The following is a 25,960-nucleotide window of genomic DNA, read 5'->3' as shown; positions in this document are numbered from 1 at the left end:
GAAAATCCCCGACCCAGCCGGGAATCGAACCCGGGCCCGTAGGACTACAATCTTGCACACTGACCACCTTTTTATTTTTATTTATTTATTTATTTGGGCAACGGCCTTGCCACAGTGGATCCACCGGTTCCCGTAGAATCACCGAAGTTAAGCGCTGTTGGGCGTGGTCGGCACTTGGATGGGTGACCATCTAGGCCGTCATGCGCTGTTGCCATTTTTCGGGGTGCACTCAGCCTCGTGATGCCAATTGAGGAGCTCCTCGACCGAACAGTGGCGGCTTCGGTCAAGAATACCATCATAACGGCCGGGAGAGCGGTTGTGCTGACCCCACGCCCCTGCTGTCCGCATCCTCATCTGAGAATGACACGGCGGTCGGATGGTCCCGGTAGGCCACTCCTGGCCTGAAGACGGAGTGCCTTATTTATTTATTTATTTATTTATTTATTTATTTATTGATAGGACACTCAGCTATCTGGGAGGACAGCCTTAAAAGGTAGAGAGTGCCTTACCGTGGCGTGCACTCGTCAAGTTCTTTTATCCAGGTATATGTGTCTTATACCAAAAGTAAACGTCAGCGCTACGTTTTAAACAGAAAGCAACTGCTGCCAGAAGTGATATGAGTGCCCCCTACGTAGAAACGATATATTTTTACTTCTTGAAAAAGAAATACAATATAAAGGACATATAAAAATAAAAATCGAATAAAATACGAAATGTAAGGACATAAATAATTAAATATAAATAGAAGATTGTAACTTTTACCTGCAGTATGTTTAAACTACGTACAGTGATTTTTTTATGGGATGGTGGCCTGATGATATTTTGTGCCAAAACGGTAGTCAACAGACAAAATAAAATTACAGTTCTATGCACTACAGCAAATAATTTTTTTCTGATTGTGTGGGTCGCTGTTATAACCAATAGTACGTCGGGAATACTAATCAAATTATACTCAGACGTTATACAGTTATTTGTGATAATCTATATGGCAACGTTCGTACTGCAGTGAAAAATAAAATAAAAACCATCCTGTGTCTCTTCTGTCAAAATAAACTGCGTCATGGTGTTGACCCTAGTCTTCTTCATTGAATATAAATGGTTCAAATGGCTCTGGGCACTATGGGACTTAACTGCTGAGGTTATCAGTCCCCTAGAACTTAGAACTACTTAAACCTAACTAAACTAAGGACATCACACACATCCATGCCCGAGGCAGGATTCGAACCTGCGACCGTTGTGGTCGCGCGGTTCCAGACTGTAACGCCTAGAACCGCTCGGCCACTCCGGCCGACGCTGAAGATATTTGTAATCTCTTTTCACTAGACGAACGCTGACCAGAATCTGAAGAGACAATTTGAACTGCATTAATCAACGAAATACAGGTATAAACTCGCATAATTATTTTATTTAAATAGGAGCAATGGTTGCTTTTTTTTTTTTCCAGGAAAGCAAATGTGTATGAGACAAATCTAGTTATATGATCCTTGTGTGGGTCTCACAAGATTACAGAGTAAAAATATATTGAGTTTTGGTGATTTTTGTGTTGTTGTGAACTACCGTCTGGCGCACCGCTCGGATGTTTACTCCGCTGTCTGCCGAAATTTGATCCGCCAGGTTCATGCACAGCATGCTCTAGCATAACACTTCACGAGCATTTAAATGCCTTGTCTACCAAATAGAATGTGTATCAAAAACATAGATCTTGTTATCGACGTTTTCTTAGCCATGATGCTATACTAAATGATTTTTCACCGACACAGGAAATTCTGAACAGCTGCATCATATAATAGCACGTCATAACTTTCTTTTACTAGCTGCGGCAGAGAATCATTTGCACAGGAACTAACAGACTGTGTACTTACCTATCAAAAGAGCAGCCAGCAGGGCAATGAACGTAGCGGGGCCCATGGCCACAAGTGGTACAGTTACTGTATCATGCTGAAAAAAACGAAATACTTTATTAATTTATGGTGTATTAGTTACATCATTTCATTCAAAACACTATTGTCACTGCTCGTCGAATCTACAATGTTTGCCGCAGAGGAACTATTTATTCCGTTATCGAGGAAAATTAAACAACATGAGAATCAGAAAGTTATCATAATACCCAATACAGTTCATGAAAGATACGTGGAACACCGTACCTACACCCTGACAGAATACTGCGTCGACACCGGTCATTATGTGCGGTATGACAATGTCGAAATCTAGCATCGACTTCAGCTGTTTGGGCCTCGGTTGTGTAAGAAGCAGTTGACATTCGTTTGGTGAAGAATTTAACTAACAGGAATAGCAGTTTAAGACTAGGCAATTAAAGATATCCAGATTTCTCTTTAAGAAAATCGAAAAGACGTCGCTATAGCGCAGTTCATAATCACACACTGATAGTCCAGCATGGAGAGTAATTATAGTAAATCATAAATCATTCAAAGAATGATGTGTTTATGTAAATCTGCGGTAAGCGCATGAAATCTTGTGAAGGGCCCGTATCGAATGCTAACGAAAGTCGATAACTGATCATTTTGTCTTTGATATTGCACGTGACATCAAAATGACGTCACGTTTGCGGTAGTACGAGCATTACCCCAGATTGGATTCGACCGCAGAGTCAAAGATTCAATTTATATACTCTCTGCATTCTCTTTGCCGCCGATCAGCCTCTCTGACGCGAGCGCATCTGTGGCGGCATACGCAGTAGCGTTGTCCAAATGTTTAAAAGCACAAAGGAATGGATTAGTCATTTAGCTGTTTTCATGATTTACAAATCATATTTGCGGCGTATCGAGTCAGTTTTACAGCTATAGTACACTTCCTCAACGAAAAATATGAATCGTGCTAACCATTTACATGATTCTTACGTACCGTTTTCTTTTTTCTTTTTTTTTTTTTTTTATTGTGCGTCACACAGTGATTTACACTTAACAAGTTCAGTCTCTTACTCCACTTCTTACATAATCATATACGCATTTTTCTCTGCAGAATAGATGATGTTCCCAAGCAGACGCGATTTCGTGATGATTTCTCCTTCTAGCATTATAATTAGGAATGCTACCGTGGTTTTCGTACTGTGAGTGATTGTTGACTATAAAATGTCATAAGGCAGTAACCGTACGGAGACGCTGTTAATATGCCCATCTGTTTAGAGAGCTGACTTCAAGAGGTTCCACAAGCTATCGTTATCACACATTTCGCCGCAAGGAGTACTTCTATCATTAGTGACGAGTTATCTCAGAATATGATACCATAGGTCATTAGGGAATGAATGTAAGAAAAGTAAGTTAAGTTTTTGACATTTTCATCATCAAAATCTGATACTATACGTAATGCATATCACAAAAGCTGCAGAGTTTAAATGTTTAAAATGGTGCAGAATGACTTCTAGTTCAGCTTTTTGCGAACATAAACACACATGAATTTGGAATATTCTGCTCCACTGAGCAACTTAGGCACTTGTTTTGTTTGTAATGGTGGTTCAAATTGCTCTGAGCACTATGGGACTTAACTTCTGAGGTCATCAGTCCTCCAGAACTTAGAACTACTTAAACCTAACTAACCTAAGGATATCACACACATCCATGTCCGAGGCAGGATCGAACTTGCGACCGTAGCAGCAGCGTGGTTCCGGACTGAAGCGCCTAGAATCGCCCGGTCACAGCGGCCGGCTCTGAAGTCCAGTTCTTCCAGTGTTGTGGGGAGGCACAGCGGTGTTACTCCTGGCGTCAAGGAATAGCAAGTCATCGGATATGACTTCTTGGTACGGCTGGTAGTGATTGGGGGAACTCTGACGGCATGCATCATGGATATCCTGCAGCATTTTGTGCCACCTTTCGTTCGACAGAATCCATTTTTCAACACGACAACACTCCTCCATGTATGGCACTATCTATGTCACGATGGGTTAGTCCTGTCGAAAGTAAGATTCGTAGATCTGTCCCCGACAGAACTTGTGTGGAACCAGCTTGGACAGCAACTCAGTCATAGTGCCATTGTTCAGGATATCAAGCGCCGGTTACAACAATTATGGACAGCCTGCCTCAGGAGAGGATACAACGGCGCCGGCCGGTGGGGCCGAGCGGTTCTAGGCGCCTCAGTGTGGAACCGCGCGACCGCTGCGGTCGCAGGTTCGAATCCTGCCTCGGGTATGGATGTGTATTATGTCCTTAGGTTAGTTAGGTTTAAGTAGTTCTAAGTTCTATGGGACTGATGACCTCAGATGTCAAGTCCCAGTGCTCAGAGCCATTTGATAAAATGGCTTTATGACATCCTCCCCAATCGAATCAGTGCACGATTCCAGGCCGTAGGGAGTGAAATGTCATATACACAGACGGAAAAAAACCGCAACATCAGAAAGGAGTTGTGCCACATAAACGAAAGTTGGTAGGCGTGTTTCCTCAAAAGGTTGATGTCTATTCAGATTTCCGGTCAGTCGCATAACAGTAGCTCTAGTAGCGCCACTACGAGAATGCAAATCAGGTTTGATTAAAATACACGCTGCAACGGGCGTGAGCGTTAGTTACCTTCGAGATTGGAAGTGGTGATTTGATGTTAGTCAAGAGTGCCTTTGAAGCGACAAAGGCGCCGTTATCAACACCTCAATGAATTTGAACGAGGTCGTGTAATAGGGTTACGAGAAGATGCGTGTTCTTTCTGCGCTAATACAAAAAGACTTGGCAGAAATGTAGCCACTGTACATGATTGCTGGCAGCGGTGGTCACGAAAAAGTACAGTCGCAAGAAGAAGACCAGACTACTGTCAGCCACGTGGTACCACCGAGAGGCAAGATCGTGTTCGGCGTATGGGTCTGACGTATAGTACTGCATCTGTAGCAGCAATTTGAGCAGCAATTGGCACCACAGTGACACAACCAACTTTTACAAATCTGTTACTTCAAGGACAGGCCCGGACCAGGCCCCTGCAGCGTGCATTGCACTGAACCCAAACCAAAGTGATTTACCACTTCAGTGGTGTCGAGCGAGAGCTTGTTGGTCGACAGGGTGGAGGTATGTTGTGTTTTCTGATGAAAGCTGATTATGCCTCGGTGCTAGTGACCGGTTGAGGATTGCATCCAACCTGTTTGTGTGCTAGACACATTGGACAACACCTGACGATCTGGAGTGTGATTTTGGATGACAGCGGGAGCACTCTCACGGTTATGCCACACGCCCTGACAGCAAATTCGTATGCCAGTCTGGTGATTCGACCTGTTGTGCTGCCGTTCATAAACAGCAGTCCAGGGGGATAACGCTCACCTACATACCGCTAACCCAACATGCTCTGCAGAGGGTGTCAAATCTGTCACCAATCGAGTACATAAGCGACATCATCGAATGACAACTCCAGCGTCATCCGGAAACAGCATTTCGTCCCTGTATTGGTCGACTAAGTGCAACAGGCACGGAACTCCATCCCACAAAATGACATCTGGCACCTGTACAACACGATGCATGCACTTCTGCAGGTTTGCATCTAACATTCTGGCGGTTACACCGGTTATTAATATACCACAATTTCACATGGCTTATCTCGCACTTCTGTGATCTTACAGTGTTGATCACTCAAATATGTTATGTTAATCACTCAAATGTGTTACCTAGACTAGTGCATTCCCGAATTCTCAACACTCTACATGAATTTTTTTTGGTCCTTCGATTTTTTCTCTGTCATTGGAAATAAGTTGGCTCATGCAGCCAATTTCTTTCTAAATTTGACTCGATTTTGTAATCACCGAAATAACATCACATACCCTGTCACCTCGTGGTGTTTCCTTTCGTTTGCTTCTCCCCTCCTGGATGCCTCACGTTTTTGGTGCGAATGTAGCATAACTTGTAGGTAGTGTGGTGTATTTTGTGCACATTAGCAGTAGCGTGTTGCATATTCAAATGATGGAGGTGGGGTGGAACGCGACACCACGGCTGGGTGGTCGGAGTTCACCCACGCACCGCCGAGTAGAGGCGTACAGCGGAAGGGCCATCCACTTTCGCCGCACGGACCGTCGCCTCGGATAGGGGCGTACCTGCCACAGGCCAGCGGACCCCCGCTGGGAAAGCGCCTCCCGGAAGACTCCAGAACAATGGCCTGACCTCCTACAACAACACGCGAGCCGGCAGAAGCCTCTGCGTAAACATGGCCACTTTCCTCTCCTTTGTTCCTCCTCTTCCTCTTCTGCGTAAAACGCTGGAGATGAAGATAGTCGTTCATTCGTGGTACAAATACACACGAGTTACCACTGCAGGAGGCTCCATATCTAATTCAACGTACGCTGCTTGCTATCTCAAATAACAATGGTAAACTTGCGTGTTTAGTCTTACCAGAGATAAGACGAATAAAAATGTGGAGCGAGATGGCGCAGTGGTTAGCACACCGGACTCGCACTCGGGAAGACGACGATTCCACTCCGCTTCCAGCCATCCTGATTTAGATTTTTCGTGATTTTTCTAAATCGCTTCAGGCAAATTCCGGGATTGTTCCTGTGAAATGGCACGGCCGAATTTCTTCGCCATCATCCCCTGATCCGATGGGACTGATGACCTCGTTGTTTGGTCCCCTCCCCCCAAAACAAACAGCCAAACAACGAATACGGATACACTGAACAATTTTAGAAATCCAAGATTCAAAGCCAAGATTCTAAAATTTATGTTTGTTCATATTTGTCTAGAATTGTAAAAGTACTGTAGGCTAACATACTCTATCATAAGCAAGTGTAGACGATGGCACTTTTCCTAGTAGTATTGGTCAGTTATAATCCTTACTACATTACCTGTACGCTAAGAGTGCTGCATACCTGTCAGGCATTATTTCATTTCGATCGCTTTGTTTGCTTATTCGATCAGTGTCTTACTATATTACTCTAGAAACCATAAGTAGTGAACCGCCTAGTATCTGAGTGAGGGTATATAAAGCACCATGTAACCCATGAAACGTTTTTGTTCTACATAGTTATCCTCCCCTCCTGTCTTGTTACTTAAAAATAAAGAGTACATATAACAAAATTGAAATTGTCAATGTTCAATTTAGGTTTTATTCTAACGTGAAGCAGAGGGATGTCGTAGTAAAAATAAAAAAAAACACAGATTTATCATATAACGCTAGAAAACGCATTTTCCTGAAAAAAAAGGTAATTTTGAGAAAGAAACACAAAACAAAAATATTTCAAACATCTCATCAATTATGTATCGAGTATGAATGTAAACGGTGCTTGCAACAAAAATAATTGCTTTCGTTGTATAAATGCGCCGCAGTATACGAGAAACTAATTTTTATTATTTGTAAAGAGAAATTTATATTTTGTATGGATGTAAAACACACAGTGGACTACCGCTGAACGATGTGCAGGTCTAATAATAAGCAAAACAAACAAACAAAAAACAAAGAGAGATCATCTTCTCCCAGTTTCCCTTTCACACATTGAACTACGCTTCTTTTCTTACCAATACTACCAGTACCACAGGTAATCCTACCATTTATTACGTCATTTATGTTCTGAAACAAAACTACCAAACTGTAGCTTTAGTAGACCGTATCTCTATATTTGTTTTGCGAGTTGATTGCTGAGTAGTTTGCTCGCTTTGCTCTAACAGTTTACTAATAATCTTCATTTACAGATTTTTTGTGGTACGAAGAATGAATTTGACTAGAGAACATTTCTGTGCTATTATTTTTTACGCTTTTAAGTCGTCATTAACACCTTAACAATGTCTATATCGACTTACAAATGCATTTGGCGAAGAAGCCTCACCTAAACCAAAATTTTATAAATGGCACAACGAATTCAAAAGACTTCGTTTCTTTTTTCTTATTTCTTATTTACGTGAGGGACCCCCAAGAATCATTGTTATCGATAAAAAAAAATGCCGCTGTTAGACAATACTTTGAAGTGGCCCAGGATGAAGTGAACCTTCTGTGCAGTATATCGGTCGCTCTGCGCGGGCTGGAAACTCCTACCGTTTTGTCAGGATGCAGACCGAGGACTTGTGTGTCGTCTTTACAAGCAATAAAACAGTATTCAAGATTATTCCGTTTATTACTCAGGACAGGAGTCGTTTCCGTTTCCTCTGTGACGACTAGTGTCTACGTAAACCGCGAAAAAGCTGCTGAATCAATCAGCGGACTCACGCTCGCCAAGCACACTGCGTAAGAGCGAAACGGAAGTCGATGACACCAGGGTGCGGCGATTTGCGCCCGCTGGCGATGCAGGCATGCCATGCTTGAATATGGCGGCGATCGCGGCCAGAGTGTTGGCTTCACACGCTTTTTCAGGAGTTCTCAGTTCCTCCCAGATCATTGTTCTTGATGTCCCATCACTTGGACCGCGATGTCCGACGCCGTGATGGCGTGCTGAATGCTGACTCTGGACTGCCGGTACGGCTGTATTGATAGACACGTGGACTTCTCATTAATACTGGCTGCTGTGCTGACTTCTCTACTGGAGGCTGGGTAATATCATCCGCGATAACGAATCGCTGATCTTCTCGTGAGGCAGCAAGTATAAGACCAGCAATAGAACAATGTCGCACGCAAGACGATACCATACTGTAACCAGAAAATCGAGTGCGAACAAAAAAATAGTTCAAATTGCTCTGAGCACTATGGGACTTAACGTCTCAGGTCATCAGTCCCCTAGAACTTAGAACTACTTAAACCTAACTAACTTAAGGACATCACACACATCCATGCCCGAGGCTGGATTCGAACCTGCGATCGTAGAGGTCGCGCGGTTCCAGACTGAAGCGCCTAGAACCGCTCGGCCACAACGACCAGCGAGTGCGAATAACACGAACGCCATCGATCCTACACATAAAGAGCTCCAAGCTAGTGGGAGTGGCAAGTTTATGTCACCGAGGAGAGGCTTCTCTCTACGGCATCGTTGGAATGACTGAATTGGTTCTGATCTTCTCGAGTTGTTAGGGGTCTTCAACTCCGCTACACTTGCGAAACGAATTTGTTACTGTGCCTCTACTGTGCAGTCAAAATTGTGCTAGGCGATGTTGCATCCTGCCTAGTGTCTCTTACATGACGTTACGAGAATAACGAAGGCAGTTCTTTATGCTCTCTTCTAACCACTTTCTGCTGAGCTCGCTCGCAGCCGCACTCAAGAATTTCTGCCAACCTAACCTAACCTCCTCCTAATTTACAATGTCGAAATGTTTACGCTTCCCGGCTGGCGGCTGTTGATACTTTCGCATGATTGAGTAACGGCAAGAGTTCGAATTTAGATAATTTTATCTCCCGTTTCCTTAGTAATTTGTTGTGCAACAGCAGTGTCGCATTGAGGCATTGGGTCGCGGCGAGGGTGCAGGCCGTTGGCAGCTCACGAAGAGAACACGGCAAGTGCCATAATCCAACTTCCGAGGAACTTCGCTCAATGGAAGAGGGGCAGAATAAGTGAACACGTGACTCGGCTTATACGTAAATAGTCGGCCGTTTCTCAGAAAACGACAGCCAAAGTTTCCGAGGTACATTATATGGCTTTTAAAGAGTAAATAGTTCAAGCAAAGCGGTGGTGCAGTGGCTAGCGTTCAGGCTGCACACTTTTGCATTCCTTGTTGGAAACCCGATTATTATTTTTATTTCTGTGTTTTATTTATCTAACCATGTCCATAGAAGATTACTAGACAAATGTTTTGCAATGAATACTGAAACAACGTTGTCCTTATTCATCTACTAATTGTATATCTACTGAATGAATTTTAAAAAATCAATGAGAAAATTATTGGAAATTTTTTCGATGTAATTGTTTTAGTGTATCCTTACTGCAAGTGCTAGTTTTCGGATAAGTGATCCGTTATGCGCGTTCTGCCGCAAAATTACGGCCAGCGCGTGAAATATTCAGCAATGTTAACGATGTCTCTCTACCGAGCGAGATTCCTAAGAAGAAATGCCGCTGTGTCAAACCCGACTGCGAACAATACTCTGTGTATTTGGAACTTCAGTCTTTCGAATGTTTCTACGATCGGTATCATCCAAGGGAATCCACCAAATCTTCCAGAAGAATGAACATAAAAATAAAATATAAGATGTAATATAAGATGTTTCAAATGCCTCTGAGCACTATGGGACTCAACTGCTGTGGTCATTAGTCCCCTAGAACTGAGAACTACTTAAACCTAACTAACCTAAGGACATCACACACATCCATGCCCGAGGCAGGATTCGAACCTGCGACCGTAGCAGTCGCACGGTTCCGGACTGCGCGCCTGAAACCGCGAGACCACCGCGGCCGGCTGTAATATAAGAATTGATATAAGGATAAAATATAAAAATATGAGAATTTAAAAAGACGTAATCCGTGAAAATACCAAATACACATACATTATATAATAAATGTATTATATGGTAATTTTACAGTTAATTAACGCCCTTGCACCCCCTCACTTGATAATAAACATTCGTGTAGTAAGCTTCTATGGACGTGAGTAGACGTGCGGAGTGACCGTGCGGTTTGATGCGCCATGACACGGATTGCGCGGCATCTCCCGCCGGAGGTTCGAGTCCTCCCTCGGGCATGGGTGTGTGTGTTGTTCTTAGCATACGATAGTTTAAGTTAGTTTAAGTAGTGTGTAGGTCTAGTGACCCATGACCACAGCAGTTTGTTCCCTTAGAAATTCACACACATTTGAACATTTGACGTGGGTAGATAAATGACAAAATTAAATAAAAACAATAATCAGGTTTTGAACATGGGGCGCCAAAGCGAGAGACTGAGATTAGCCCCAGTGATAGAAACAATCGCAATGTAAAATGTTTCTAAATTACATCGAAAACTTTGACCATCATTTTCTTCTAGGTGGTCGAGTATCAATGGATAAGCCGAGACACGTGTTCACTTATTTCGACTCCTCTGCCACTGAGCAAAGTTTCTGGGAAATCGGGTCAAGGCACCGGCTGTTTTCTTCTCGTCAGGGAAACATCAGAAAGTTAGACATTTTTATTTGTATTTTCTACTACACTCTTAGCACTGCGGTGCAGCAGCCACGCTCCCTTCGGCCATTGGTGTAGATGGCTTGTGCTCCGCTGCAGTGACTAGCTGGTGGACCAGTAGACGTCCGTCACGTCTGATCCCAAGAGTACTGATGTCCAAATAGCCTACTCAGCAATACACGCAGATCGTAGCTGTTCGCGGCAGAGGATTCCAGAAATACGTACTTTCAGGGTATGGCAGCCTCCAGACAGGCAACTATCCCCTGAAGCGAAGTTGTGTGGTGCCAGGGCGACAGCACCAGTGTGTAAGGGCGAGTGTCTGTGCTGCCCCAGATTTGATCTGCTCATTTCCAGGGCACGAATTTGGCTGTTGCTATAGTGAGCCTGGAGGCAGCCCACCAGTAGCAAGGCACCAACTCCCGGCAGGAGGACTTAGCGTTCGAGGATGGTCCAGCAGTGGCGGAGGCCCCCCTCATGGTGGCTGCTTGCTATCTCACCAGCGCCTGGCATAGTCGTCTTGTCGTCGCAGGCGCTGCCGAATCGCCGACACCTCTGTTGCATGGCTCTAAGCACTATGGGATTAAACACCTGAGGTCATCAGTCCCCTAGACTTAGAACTACTTAAACCTAATTAACCTAACATCACACACATTCACGTCCGAGGCAGGATTCGAACCTGCGACCGTTGCAGCAGCGCGGTTCCGGACTGAAGCGCCTAGAACCGCTCTGCCACAGTGGCCGGCTCCTGGCTCCTCTGTTGTAGTTAATAATTATTTATACGGCTTAGATACTTATTTGTTGTGCCAACGCACTGCTCCCAGCCACGTATGGATAACTAACCCGTGGCATGATAATGTAGAAACAAGTGAATAAAATGAATTAAGGGATGGGGGGAGGGAAATATTCGTCCGTTAAAGGAAGAAAGTTTTCGATTTCTTACTGAAGTTTTAAAATTTTACAGATTATTTTCCTAGTTTGCCTGGGGCACTAAGCAGTCGAGGAACTTCAAATTCTCTGCCTCAGTATGATTTACATCTTTTGCCTTGTGCATGCATTACACAGAGTTTGCAGAAGAGGTGCGATCAAATTACCCATTACCAATAAACTTTTTCTCTGTCAAGAAAATCCATGTGAAGCCTCCACTACAGGTGCATTGATTCAAGGGAGAAGCACCTTCACTGCCCGTACCAAGAATTGCAACTCTAATCATTTACAGTACCCTCCAATGGTGTGCAAGTGTACGAAGTTACGTTGACATGAGATCATGTCTTCTCAGTGATTCAGCTTTTGTCAGGTAGTTTCACTGCTCAGGCGAATACAGAAAGACCTGCCTTATCCAGTGCCGTTGTCAGTATGGCAACTGAAAGCTTGTCAGCTGTGAAATGATGTTCGTGACGAGTCAAACGGTACAGGCTGTGAATGAGTCCATTATGGCGACCTCAGTGTAAGCTCAAGGTGATGATTATTGAGTGAGAAGACATGAACCTTTCGCTCTCGCTGGTGAATCACCATTTCTCACAGAAAGTTTATCTCGAGTAACTCCAATATCATCCACTATAATTTTGCATATTTTTCACATTTAAAAATGCCAACTGTCTTAACCATCGCCTTTTTTTTCAGTAACGTTTTGGTTGGAAAAAGCTAAGGTGTGATTTCATCACCCTCAGCGGCCCTGAAACTCATTAGGTCTCAGCTGTGTTTATCACCCATAAGACACGCTCCAACAGCAAATCGCTCCACTCGATATCGGCGCAGCAGATGGTAATACATGGTGAGTAACGGAAGGCTGAGTTAAATAGGTGATCGCGATACACTAACGAGTGTTTTGGTTAAGTAGAGAGAGTGGTTTCTCCTGTGCACGCAGGACACGGCTACGGAGACGGGAGCAGGTTCCGCACGGTCGTTGCTCCTTTCCTTTCCGCTCGCTGCGCCGTATGCTGACATAACCCAGGTTGTGAGTCGAGTGGCTTAACTGAGCCGTGGCTGCATAACGACGTCAGCGGAGGCTCGACGGAACGCTGCGTGTGTTCCGCGTTGCCGTCTTTCAACGGCGTGATCAACGCTCCTAACGGATACAGCAAGGTTGAACACATTCCGCTCTGCCAGCTGTAGGCAGCTCGTGAGGCGCAGGAGAGGCGATCTTAACAGGCTTAACGGACGGACAGATCAGATTATGTCCTTGGGCTTAGAAGATTACCTCCGAGGCAAGTACAACAAACACATCACGAGTACTAACGGAAAACTAAGTACTGAATCGCTTTAAATGGTTTGTGGCATAAGTTCGTAGCGTTCTTCCACTTTAATAAACACAACAGATACACATAACAGAGACTGAAGTCATCAGTAACATACACTCCTGGAAATTGAAATAAGAACACCGTGAATTCATTGTCCCAGGAAGGGGAAACTTTATTGACACATTCCTGGGGTCAGATACATCACATGATCACACTGACAGAACCACAGGCACATAGACACAGGCAACAGAGTATGCACAATGTCGGCATTAGTACAGTGTATATCCACCTTTCGCAGCAATGCAGGCTGCTATTCTCCCATGGAGACGATCGTAGAGATGCTGGATGTAGTCCTGTGGAACGGCTTGCCATGCCATTTCCACCTGGCGCCTCAGTTGGACCAGCGTTCGTGCTGGACGTGCAGACCGCGTGAGACGACGCTTCATCCAGTCCCAAACATGCTCAATGAGGGACAGATCCGGAGATCTTGCTGGCCAGGGTAGTTGACTTACACCTTCTAGAGCACGTTGGGTGGCACGGGATACATGCGGACGTGCATTGTCCTGTTGGAACAGCAAGTTCCCTTGCCGGTCTAGGAATGGTAGAACGATGGGTTCGATGACGGTTTGGATGTACCGTGCACTATTCAGTGTCCCCTCGACGATCACCAGAGGTGTACGGCCAGTGTAGGAGATCGCTCCCCACACCATGATGCCGGGTGTTGGCCCTGTGTGCCTCGGTCGTATGCAGTCCTGATTGTGGCGCTCACCCGCACGGCGCCAAACACGCATACGACCATCATTGGCACCAAGGTAGAAGCGACTCTCATCGCTGAAGACGACTCGTCCCCATTCGTCCCTCCATTCACGCCTGTCGCGACACCACTGGAGGCGGGCTGCACGATGTTGGGGCGTGAGCGGAAGACGGCCTAACGGTGTGCGGCACCGTAGCCCAGCTTCATGGAGACGGTTGCGAATGGTCCTCGCCGATACCCCAGGAGCAACAGTGTCCCTAATTTGGTGGGAAGTGGCGGTGCGGTCCCCTACGGCACTGCGTAGGATCCTACGGTCTTGGCGTTCATCCGTGCGTCGGTGCAGTCCGGTCCCAGGTCGACGGGCACTTGCACCTTCCGCCGACCACTGGCGACAACATCGATGTACTGTGGAGACCTCACGCCCCACGTGTTGAGCAATTCGGCGGTACGTCCACCCGGCCTTCCGCATGCCCACTATACGCCCTCGCTCAAAGTCCGTCAACTGCACATACGGTGCACGTCCACGCTGTCGCGGCATGCTACCAGTGTTAAAGACTGCGATGGAGCTCCGTATGCCACGGCAAACTGGCTGACACACGGCATCGGTGCACAAATGCTGCGCAGCTAGCGCCATTCGACGGCCAACACCGCGGTTCCTGGTGTGTCCGCTGTGCCGTGCGTGTGATCATTGCTTGTACAGCCCTCTCGCAGTGTCCGGAGCAAGTATGGTGGGTCTGACACACCGGTGTCAATGTGTTCTTTTTTTCCATTTCCAGGAGTGTATTTTCCTTCATTATTTACAACAGTCGGCCAACGTTCGCATAATTTTTCAATCCCGCGACTGTAGAAGTGACTGTAGAAGGTACTATAGAAGAATTCGTCATGTTCTGAGCTCGTTTCATCTGGAAAGAAAGTTCGATAGAGAGCGGAAAAGATGAAAATCTGAGGCCGCAAGATCAGGTGAATAAGGTGGGTGCGGGATGACTCCCAACCCAACTCCTGCACAATGTTGTTTGTAGGACTGGCCGAGTGAGACTAGGCATTACCGTGGCGTTGCATTACTTCACGCAGTCTTACTGATCGTTGTTTTTGGTCTGCATCTGCAAGACGTCTCAGTTGTTAACAATAAATTTCAGCAGTGATAGTTACACCTCGGGTAAGCAATTCGTAGTACACTACGTCGTCACTGTTCCACCAGATGCATAACATTTCTTTTGTAGATGTGCACAGGTCTTTGTAAGGGGAGTTGCTGCTTTGTTTCGGCTCAACCACTCCTTTCTTTTCCTTATTTTAGCTTAAGGACACAATTTCTCGCCATCAGTAATTATGCAGGATAGAAACAATCGGCGTTGTTCGCGAGCCAACTGATGACGTGCAAGCAGAGATGCACATTTCTCGTCACCAGTAAAGATGCAGGATAGGAACAGTAGATGTTATTCACGAGCAAATTGATGACGAGGAGGCCGGCCGAAGTGGCCGAGCGGTTCTAGGCGCTACAGTCTGGAACCGCGCTACCGCTACGGTCGCAGGTTCGAATCCTGCCTCGGGCATGTATGTGTGTGATGTCCTTAGGTTAGTTAGGTTTACGTAGTTCTAAGTTCTAGGGGACTGATGACCTCAGAAGTTAAGTCCTATAGTGCTGAGCCATTTTTTGATGACGAGATGTACGTATGAGCACTCGATAATTTTTGTAGCATGCAGTACCCATACACTCGATTTTTGAATGTCGTAAGATGGTGGAATGATCGCATCACATTTGCCAGTTCTCGAGAACACTAACGTGGACCGTCGTGGAAAAAAAGGTTTAAATAATCTTCATCAAACCCCAAAGGTCTTCATGAACATAGTGACTGATGTCAAAACGATCCTCCTCAAAGCGACAAAACCATTTCCTTGTAGTGCTCTGTCCAGTGGCTCAAATGGTTCAAATGGCTCTAAGCACTATGGCACTAAACATCTGAAGTCATCAGTCCACTAGACTTATAACTATTTAAACTTAACTAACCTAAGGACATCACCCGCATCCATGCCCGAGGCAGGATTCGAACCTGCGACCGTAGCATGTCCAGTGACGTTATGCCCACACGCAGCCCAGATGTTTCTGGCTAACTCCGCTGCTGTCACCCCTCTATTGAACTCAAACAGAAGAATATGTTGGAAATGTTCAGATTCCTCCACTTGGTATTCCATTTTCTAGCGTCCACAGCTCCACTGTCTATCTCCAAATGACAAAATGTCAGTATGTAAACTCAAATAGCAGCAGTGAACAACAAATGAAAAATGACGATCGATAAATAAACCTATAGCAAACTGAATACCAATATACAAATAAAAATCGCTACGAGCTTATGTACTAACCTAACACATTATGAACGAGACAAAATTCATCTGATCATAAGTATCCGGAAGTCAGTATGTGCTGCGAAACTGAGCACTAGGTATCACCAAAAACAGATCCACCAGTATAAAATGAAGTGGGGTGTACTGTTTTGTCAGTAAAGAAGCAATTACAGTAGAATCGGTCTGCTAGAAGAGCCCAGTGACTTCCAACGTGGACTAGTCCATGAACCTTCGTTGATCCATTATGGACCATGGGACAACGGCTAGCAAGTATTTCTTAATGCAATAATGTACCAACAGCCGTATATATTGTACAAATACATACGATTTGATTCACGGATCCAGTTCTATGGCTTCTTCCGTGTATAGCGATATTACGACTATGACGTGTGAGGCCTGAAGATGGCATAAAATAGATTTCTACAATACATACGGCTGTTGGTAAATTATTGCATCAAGAAATAGTCCATGGATGTCCCATGACATCAGCAGCATTTCAGTCCTTCTAAAGCTGCCCAGGTCGACTGTCGGTGAAAAAGTGAAAGAACAATTACAACTAGACCAAGAACAGGCGGACTTCATGTAGTGACGGACAGTGATCACGCTGTGCGGAGGGTGGTTGTAAAGAGTTCTAAAAATCGCATGAAATCAGCTGCAGGAATCACTCACCTGTTTCAAAGTACTGCCAGCAGTTCAGCTGACACAATGTGCGCTGGGAGTAAAAAGAATAAGATACAATGGTCGTGGAGCTCTCCATAAGTCACACATTTCCGTAGTCATTACTGAGCTGTTAAGAACGACGCCACTGGACAGTGAATGCCTGGAAACGAGAGATTTGGAGTGATGGATCAATCCGATGGAATAGTATGGGTTTGATGAATGCCATCATGTGTAGTGCCAGCAGTGGTGTAAGGAGGAGCGATACGATACAGGGCTGCTTCGTGGCTAGGGTGTGGTCCCCTTAGTGCGCTTATGTACTTGTATTTCAAAGGATGCGAGGTATCGATTGAGATTTTAACCTGCAGTGTATGGAGCGTGTAGTTGGGGCCGGAGGTGGTTCATGATGACTGGAAGAGTTTTTCGTTCCATGACTTGGGTCCACTCATTCCATTTTCTATGGACATCAACCAGGACATCTCTTTTAACATTCTAAGTGACCAAGAGATGCCCTTTAGTCTACATCTTCATGACGAGTGTACTGTGAACACTCCCGTCTTCCAAGATGTTAACATCTGTGTTCACTGGGCTGTATGGATACGTTCCTGATTTTGCGAATAGTCAGGCTCCTTATCGTACTTCGACTAGCCACTTAAATCACCTGATCCTAAATCGGCAGAAAAATCTGGAACTTGTCATACCACATTTACACGGTCCAGTCACGTTGTGACCACCACCTATGTTGGACGTCCGCGTGCAATAACGACTCACAGACGGCACGTGACAGTACTAGCAGTGGAGCGTACACAAAGCGTATCGGGGGAACGTGGAAAACAGTGGAAGTATTTCCGAAACGGCTAAGTTTGTCAACTGCTCGCGTGTTGCCGTGGTTCAAGTACATCGTGCATGTCAGAATGGAGCTATTCAAAACCAGCACCGAGGTAACTGTGGTTCATCACGGGCCATAGATAAAAGCTCTTAACGATGGCTCATGGACTGTGCGGCTGGTCCCGGCGGAGGTTCGAGTCCTCCCTCGGGCATGGGTGTGTGTGTTTGTCTTTAGGATAATTTAGGTTAAGTAGTGTGTAAGCTTAGGGACTGACGATCTTAGCAGTTAAGTCCCATAAGATTTCACACATACATTAACGATGGCTGCGGAGGGCGAATAGACGGCTACTGTTGAGCAACTGAACGCCCAGATGAACTAAGCGGCTACCAACACTGTCTCTTCAACGACTGTTCAGCAAACGTTGCTGTATATGGGCCTCGGCAGCAGGTGCCCGGTTCATGCACCTGTGCTGACCACGGTTCATCGGCGACGGCTGGACTTTGCTCCTCAGTATCCCAACTGGTGGTCCAATGATTCGTGACAAGTGGCCTTTTCAGATTAATCACGTTTAATGCTCCATCGGGCAAATTGTGGAGACCATGCTACAATTATTGGGAAGGTCCTAGCTGAAGGATGGAGCGTTGTAATCTGGGAAATATTTTCTGGCATTCCCTGGATGATGTCATTCTGGAAGGCGCTAAACGGAAGGGGCTGCTTACTAAATTCCGAAATCCGATCTTCACCGAGGATGTTGAGCATATATTATTACCACCAACTTTGAAATCGCCCAATGATCACCATTCAAAGATAAGGGAAATTAGAGGTCGTACTGAGACGTTCAGACAGTCGTTTTTCCCACGCGCGATCCGAGAGTGGAACAGAGGGGGAGAAATATGACTTTGGCGCGAATTGTGCCCTCCGCCACACACCGCTTGGTGGCTATCGGAGTATATATGTAGATGTAAATGGTTCCTTGGGCACCATGTTCACTCCTGTATGCAGTTGTTTTTTTCTTCGGGACTATTTTATCTACCAGTAGAACAATGCAACGTGTCACACAGCTCATAGCGTACGTGCTTGTGTCGAAGAGCACCAGGATAGTTTACTGTACTCCCCTGGGCGCGAAACTCCCCATATTTAAACCAGATCGAGAATCAATGGGACCACCTCGGTCGGGCTGTTCGCACCGAGGATCCTCAAGTGAGAAATCCAGAGCAGCTGGCCTCGACACTTGCTCCTCATCCATGTAGGCACCTTTCAGAACCCCGTCGACTCTCTTCCAGCAAGAATCGCAGCGATCCGTATTGCAAGACGTGGCTATTCGGGCTTTTAACAGCTTGTCGCATTAATGTGACTGGGCAGTGTGTTTTATTAGGAAATTGGCTACAAATTAAAATTTAAAAAACTGTTGCCTTCCTGTTTGCTGTGTGTCCTCAAGTGGAGAGCGAGACGGAAGTTAAAACTTTATTCCTTCTGTACAGATCAGTTTTGGGCCATGTTCATTTTAAAGCAATGTATTCATTTTAAAGCAATGTATTTGATGGCCCTTTACTGATGGTGCCCTTCAGAGAAACTCTTTGGCTTGAACAAGGATGCTAGGAGCGAAAGTACATTCATGGCTGGCAGGACCAGCCAGGTAATGACAACCTAATATGTCTCGAGAGTTCCTCTGAACATTGATTTTTCTTTTGTAAGTGTGGCCGTTTAGAGTGGCAATAGAAAACAGTGTCTACTGTATTGTTGCTGGGACCGTGTTTTTAAATAGGGCCCAGCAGGGTCACGTAGCCTCATTTTTGTAAGTGTGCTGGAGCAGTCAACAAGTATCATCCGTGTCCATCAGATGGGACCTCGTGGACAAACCGCCAGCCGGCGTCGACACAACACGGCAAGATGCTACGGCCTACAGGCTAGCTAACGCGCCGTCATGCTCCACTGTGACTTTTCATCTTATGGAGGCTTAATTGATTAAATATTTGTAGCTTTTATTTTAGTTGATGGTTTACAACATGTGAAGCTGATACTGAACACTGGTGCCCTCTTTCTTCCCGATTTCAGTGCTTAATAAACGTTTTCTATTGCTTTTCAAATCTTAAGTTCAGGTTAGTCCCCTATGGTAGTTGAGGAGTCTCTTTTGGACGCTTTCCATTGGTATGACTGTGCTACCGCCCTTCCATTGATTCACATTCCCATGATTTGTCGATTAATTAATATTAAAACTGTGTGCTTGGTTCAAAACTGCAAGTAGGATCCAGTGAGTTACTTCCAATGCTACATGGTATGTCATCGCCATCTTTGGGGTCCATTTGTTAGCGTAGGCGCTGGGCAGGTGAGAATAAACACCAAAGACCCTTTTGGAACAGTGGCTAAAGCATTGCAGTCAATGTCTGTGCAATTTGGTAGTTCTACTACATCGAATCATAAGCTTCAGATGGACGTGGCACACCTGAAGAAACTTCTGGACTCCCGTTCCCACCGAATTCAGGTGGTGCTACAGGGTGTTAGCCTGATGTCTACTGAGGGTGACTAACCTTTTGTACCGCGTGCTTATATTCACGAACAGTGCGTGGGTGGCAGATGCCAGATGTGTTGTGAGAATCGGGCAAGACAGGAACTGGGAGAAGGACACGGCCAGACAAACCCGCGGCTAGCTACTTCCCTTTTACGGGCTACCGAGCACCACCACTCGCTCTACACGGTCCTCATTGGTGTCGCACTTCTATGGTAGCAGCAGCTCAGCACAGATCTCCCAGCGCGAAAGGGAGAGTGAAACGGCAGTCACTAAACAGCGCCACTTCTACGAACTTCACGTCCCACCAAGCAAACACTAAGCGTTTCCGCCAGAAAAAAGCAGTGTCGGGTGGCCTTTGAAATCGAATCGGGAATGGCAGCAGAATCTGTCCGAGCGACAAATATCTCTAACTATTTTTTTATCCTTGGAGACAATCTCTTTCAGGAAGTACCAGACGTCGACGAATACGAACATGGACTCGCAACTTTTAAAGCTAGTATTATATAAGGTTATATCAAAAGGGGTACTGTTTGAGGACGTTGCTGCACCGCATATACAACATACCACGATCCTGATGCGGCTGTATATAAACAACGAGAGGTAGACAAGGGATTAGTGTCGCATTCGTGTCTTTCCGGCGTGGGTTTGGTGAATGCGGAAACGTGAACTATGGCAACGTTATTACCAAATGCGTGTAAACAGGACAAACGTGCTCTTATCAACGTGCTGTTATTCTTTCCCTGGCTGCCAAAGGATAAACACCGGTTGACATTCATCGCAGAGCGAAGAATGTGTATTGGCCAGCATGTCTGTCGAAAACCAGGTCCGACAAAACGTACTGCAGCTTCTTGAAAATGCACGACAGCATATCGTAAATGTCGTAACGCAGAAGTTTCGCGAACTCAAGTGGGAGATACTCAACCGCTCCTATCTCTCGCCATGCGATTATCCCGCCTTCCGTCTCTTAATAACGGCCTTGAAGTGTCGACGATTCCTGTCGGTCGAAGATGTGCACCAGGCTGTTACGGATTTCTTCTGGCAGCAGGGAATGATTTTTAAGAGAGGGTTATCTTCAACCTGGTGCTTCGTTGGGATGATTGCCTCAATGCTCACGGTGATTTTGCCTGATCACCACCCCGATTCTGCACTGTACCATCATCGAAAGGAAATCCTTTGATAGCCTCTTATACTTTTAACGCTAGGACGTATGTCTGTAAAAAAAAAAAAAAAAAGTTACGTTAACATCACTCATTCCTGCTCTCACACTGAGAGCATATAAGCCCTGAAGTATATCACAAGATCTGTATAACAAGAGATGCCCATTTCCCCACTTGGCTCATGTCACACGCTAGAGTACCTCCGCTTGCCGCGCGAACGGTGTCCTCTTGACAAGAGAGATGCATCGATCAGTGTGGTTTCCCGAAGTATCGTACCCAGCCGTCGGCGGAAGTCAACAGGTACTACGTTTCACCTGTCTATACGACCTTCTCCCATGCTTTGAGCGTCAAGTGGCAGTTAAAACCTGTGGAACTCGACTTGCGGTGAGCGGTAACTTACGCCTGTACTCAGGCCGATAACATGAAGTTTCCTGAATTATATTACAGGATGTTCTGAAAGTCGTTTCCCCACGATTCATTTCGAAAAATATAAACAGTGACTGCGATATATACAGACACGCAAACCATTTATATTTCTGAGATAATAAGATAAATGTTCACGGAAAATAGAGATAATCAGAAGCACCAGTCTAATGCCACAAAATTACGACCGGAAAGACAGCAATTTAAAAAGAAGCTTTATTGAATACAGTCAAGAACTGACAACAACACTCAATTACCTGACCTGTCAATTAGGAGCGCATCATAAAATGTAACTGGAAATGCAAAACAGTGTCGTAAGTTATCGGTATTTCACACCTTATCTCGGAATATCGGTATTACACTTCATTTCTGACTTGTCTAAAAGCATGTAGCCTGTGTTTACATATTTAACTCATAGGAATATAGTGCCACAAATAGCTTCGCCTCACTCGTCCTTGCAGCTAGGTAGCCATTTGGCCGCATCACATTGCTTTTTTGGAAACGCATTTAAAATTCACAGTCTAAGCCGAAGGTCCTTCCAAAGTGACCTAGGAATTCATCTGCTGGATTCACATATGGGAAGATCAAAGTTCAGTTTTTCGGCTGGTTGTCCAGATTTAGGCTTTACTTAGTTTCCCTAAATCCCTAAGGTAAATCTGGGTTCGTTCCTTTGAAAGTACACAGCCGATTTCCCTTCCTATTCTTTCGCAACCCAAGCCCTCGCAGACGACATAAAGTTAAACTGTAACCTTCCTTCCGCACCGGAGATGGTACTACTCGAACCACAGCCTCCCGCTTTATGTTTCTGCAGCGTTAACGCCTAGGCAAGTCTCAGACGACAGACGCGCAATTTTAGTAGTTTGTCACAATTAACTGTTCTACATGAAAGGTATTCACAGTTGCAAATACCAACAACCACCATCTGTACAAGGGAATGACGACAATAAAAAAAATCTGTGCCGAACCGGGACTCGAACCCGCATTTCCCGCTTTACTCGAGCGGTCAGCTTAACCCCTTTGTCTACCCGTGTACGACTCACGACCAGAGCCAAACTTCGAGTGCCAGTCCTTATACAGCTGATGGTTGTTCATATTTGTACCTGCGAATAAAAAAATCAAATGGCTATGAGCACTATTGCACTTAACATCTGAGGTCATCAGCCCCCTAGAACTACTTAAACCTAACTAACCTAAGGACATCACACACATCCATGCCCGAGGCAGGATTCGAACCTGCGACCGTAGCGGTCGCGCGGTTCCAGACTGACACGCCTAGAACCGGTCGGCCACACCGGCCTGCACAGGCACGGTAGTAGCATCGTGTTTACTGTAGTGGCCTCGCTGCGACGCTTCCGTGGAAAATACACCACCATAGAGCTTGGAAGGCAATTCGTGTGATCTCACTACACGAACTGCGATATAGACAGCTGATAATAGCAACGTGATGATTTGGACTTATTAGTGGAAAGATTAATAAAAATCAATAGCAGAACTGTAAAGGTTGTATTAAAACAATCTACCTTGGACTGTGCCGAAGCATACCACTTCTCGTGGACTTCACCAACATTTATAGGAAACTGTCGATTTTTAATCGAAATTCTTAAAAAAAAATAGTGCGTAATCGAATAGGTAAACAAGCATTCGATCCTTGCTCTGTACATGGACGACTATTGTGAACAGTATTGCTTCGAAAATACTGCGATAACAACAATTCTATTCTCCACGCTCAGCTGAAGTCAGACCTCTCGTAGTGTTTAGTCAGTGCTACCTACAGCAACGCGTGTCCGAATCTGTTTACAGCTAATGCATTTAAGTTCATTTCACAAACTGAATAGTATCTTGTACAGACTGGTGTAAATACGTAGACCACAGCTGTCAGGAGAAATCTGCAAAGATTTATAAGTCAACGGGTGGGCGGACATGGCAAATGATTACTTGACAGACACTTGTCTCCTCCGACTCAGTTATATGGGCCGTAGTTCCAAGCGGACGCGAGCAGAGGCGCCAACTGGACACTCTTGGTGGAGATAGCGGTAGCAGGGGGGAGATAGGACGGTTAAAGAAAGAAGTGGACATCCTATAAATATTGAGAGGACCCTTAAATTTTAAAATTTCCCCCTGGAATTCAATATTCAAACAAATTTCTGGTTTGCAGCTAGTCGTCGTTGAATTCACTGCATGATATATCGACTGGGCAACTGCCAGTCATCTTCAGGTGACTGTCTTCGATGGACCCCCTAAAGATGACTGGCAGGTGCCCAGTTGAAGTATCCTGCAATGAATTCAACAACGACCAGCAATTTTATTATATTTCATTTCATGGACATCGCAAATGTGTTTCTAGAGTTTCAACGTTTAACCATACGTGTTGACTGATGACAACGTGATGAAGAGAGCAGCGTCTCCAGAAACGCGTTGTCGATTTGTGCCAGGTGGTTGAACGCCACCGGTTATTGTTAGCATTGTGATTCAGGCCATCCCAACGACATTTAGAGGTGGAATTTGTAGCAAGTTATTTAGGGGGCGTATAAGGGGCTTCTGGCGTTAGCGTAGCATTGTGTTTCAAGCCGTTCCAACTGGCTCCACTCGTGCAGTGACTAATAGAAAATTCTTGCCAGACTTGTTATATATCATTCGTGTCGGAGTAGGTCATGGACCCAACTAATAACCCTGTGGGAGAACCTCTGGTCGAAGTATTCGAAAATCATTTATGGAGACATCAGTGAGCTGAAGGCGTGCCCTGACAACCTGATGGGTGTGGCGATTGCTTCCGAAATGCTGTTATCCGGGTTGCGTCCCGATCACGCTGTTTTTGTTTAGTCGCTACATATTCATTACATTTCGTGACATTTCGTTCCTTGTAATAGAATAACACTTCAGTCGACGGGAAACACAGATTCTTCTGTTAGGTCACAACCGTACGTAGCAGAAATTTTTCGCCCAGTTGTTCATTTCTCACTACATTTGCGAAGACTCTGCTGTAAGCAGAGACGGCTGCCCTCACACTTTCATCAGTGTAAGGGCAGTGGCGAAGCCAGATGCCGGCTTTCTCCGCGGAGGGTCCCGCTTGCCAACTGAGCTGCGTCGCGGCGCCTGGCTGGCAAACAGAGCGTCGCGTGGAAGGGGGCGGGGGGAGGCGCGGGTGGAAGCTCAGCTCTTCTGCCGCTGCGGCCTCGACGCTCCCATTTCACTGGCGCCGCATCCAGGCACCGCCAGCCATCCGGGACACCGCCGACTCCGTGCCAAACGCCCAACCGCAGCCCATTACTATCTCCGACATAGCATCACGACACTTTTAAGACTACTGCCACAAGCAAGAGCGGCGTTCACTAAATAAAGCAACACATTTTTTCTCGGGCAATCTTTGCTGAAAAAATGCGGAATTTGTTGTGGTACATTGTGGAAAATGCTTCAGCTGCTATAATTATATTAATGCCAGACAGGTGGATGCGCTATGCGTAACCTTCAAAATGGCGTCTGTAACGGAGGTGCATTCCAAATAGAGAGCTGTCATTGAGTTTCTTCTGGCAGAAAACTAGACCATCACAGATATTCATAGGCACTTGCAAAATATCTACGGAGACTTGACAGCGAACAAAAGCACGGTGAGTTATTGTGAGAAGCGTCTGTCATCATCGTAACAAGGTCAACAAACCTGTCCGATCTCCAGCTGATGAATCGGCCGCACACAGCTGTGACTTCTGCAGTGCTGAACCTGTAGGCACTCACATTCGAGGTAGTCGACGGATCACAATCAAATACCTCGCTGCACAAGTGGACGTCTCTACTGGTGGTGCTGACACACTAATCTATCAGTTGGAGTGCTCAAAGGTGTCTCCCTACTCGGTTCCTCACAGCCTAACAGAAGACTACACTACTGGCCGTTAACATGGCTACACCACGAAGATGACGTCCTACAGACGCAAAATTTAACCGACAGGAAGGAGATGTTGTGATATGCAAATGATTAGCTTTTCAGAGCATTCACACAAGGTTTGCGCCGGTGGCGACACCTACAACGTGCTGACATGAGGAAAGTTGCCAGCCGATTTCTCATACACAAACAGCAGTTGACCGGCGTTGCCAGGTGAAACGTTGTTGTGATGCCTCGTGCAAGGAGGAAAATGCGTACCATCG

General features: G+C 45.6%; 1 protein-coding gene and 1 pseudogene across 1 annotated transcript in view; one reads left to right on the top strand and one right to left on the bottom strand.

The window, feature by feature from the left end:
- LOC126267322 (mucin-5AC-like) overlaps positions 1-25,960 on the bottom strand; it is a 209,093-nt gene that overhangs the window by 106,510 nt on the left and 76,623 nt on the right. The window contains exon 2 of the mRNA XM_049972422.1: positions 1,863-1,938. Coding sequence (XP_049828379.1) covers positions 1,863-1,908 — 46 coding nt within the window. The 5' untranslated portion in view covers positions 1,909-1,938. The remainder of the gene's footprint in view (positions 1-1,862; positions 1,939-25,960) is intronic.
- Positions 97-214, top strand: LOC126268444 (5S ribosomal RNA; annotated as a pseudogene).

Source organism: Schistocerca gregaria, chromosome 4 (genome assembly GCF_023897955.1).
Source record: "Schistocerca gregaria isolate iqSchGreg1 chromosome 4, iqSchGreg1.2, whole genome shotgun sequence".
Lineage (NCBI taxonomy): Eukaryota > Metazoa > Arthropoda > Insecta > Orthoptera > Acrididae > Schistocerca > Schistocerca gregaria.
Note: the sequence above shows the minus strand (reverse complement) of the source record. Positions and strands in the feature narration are given on the sequence as shown.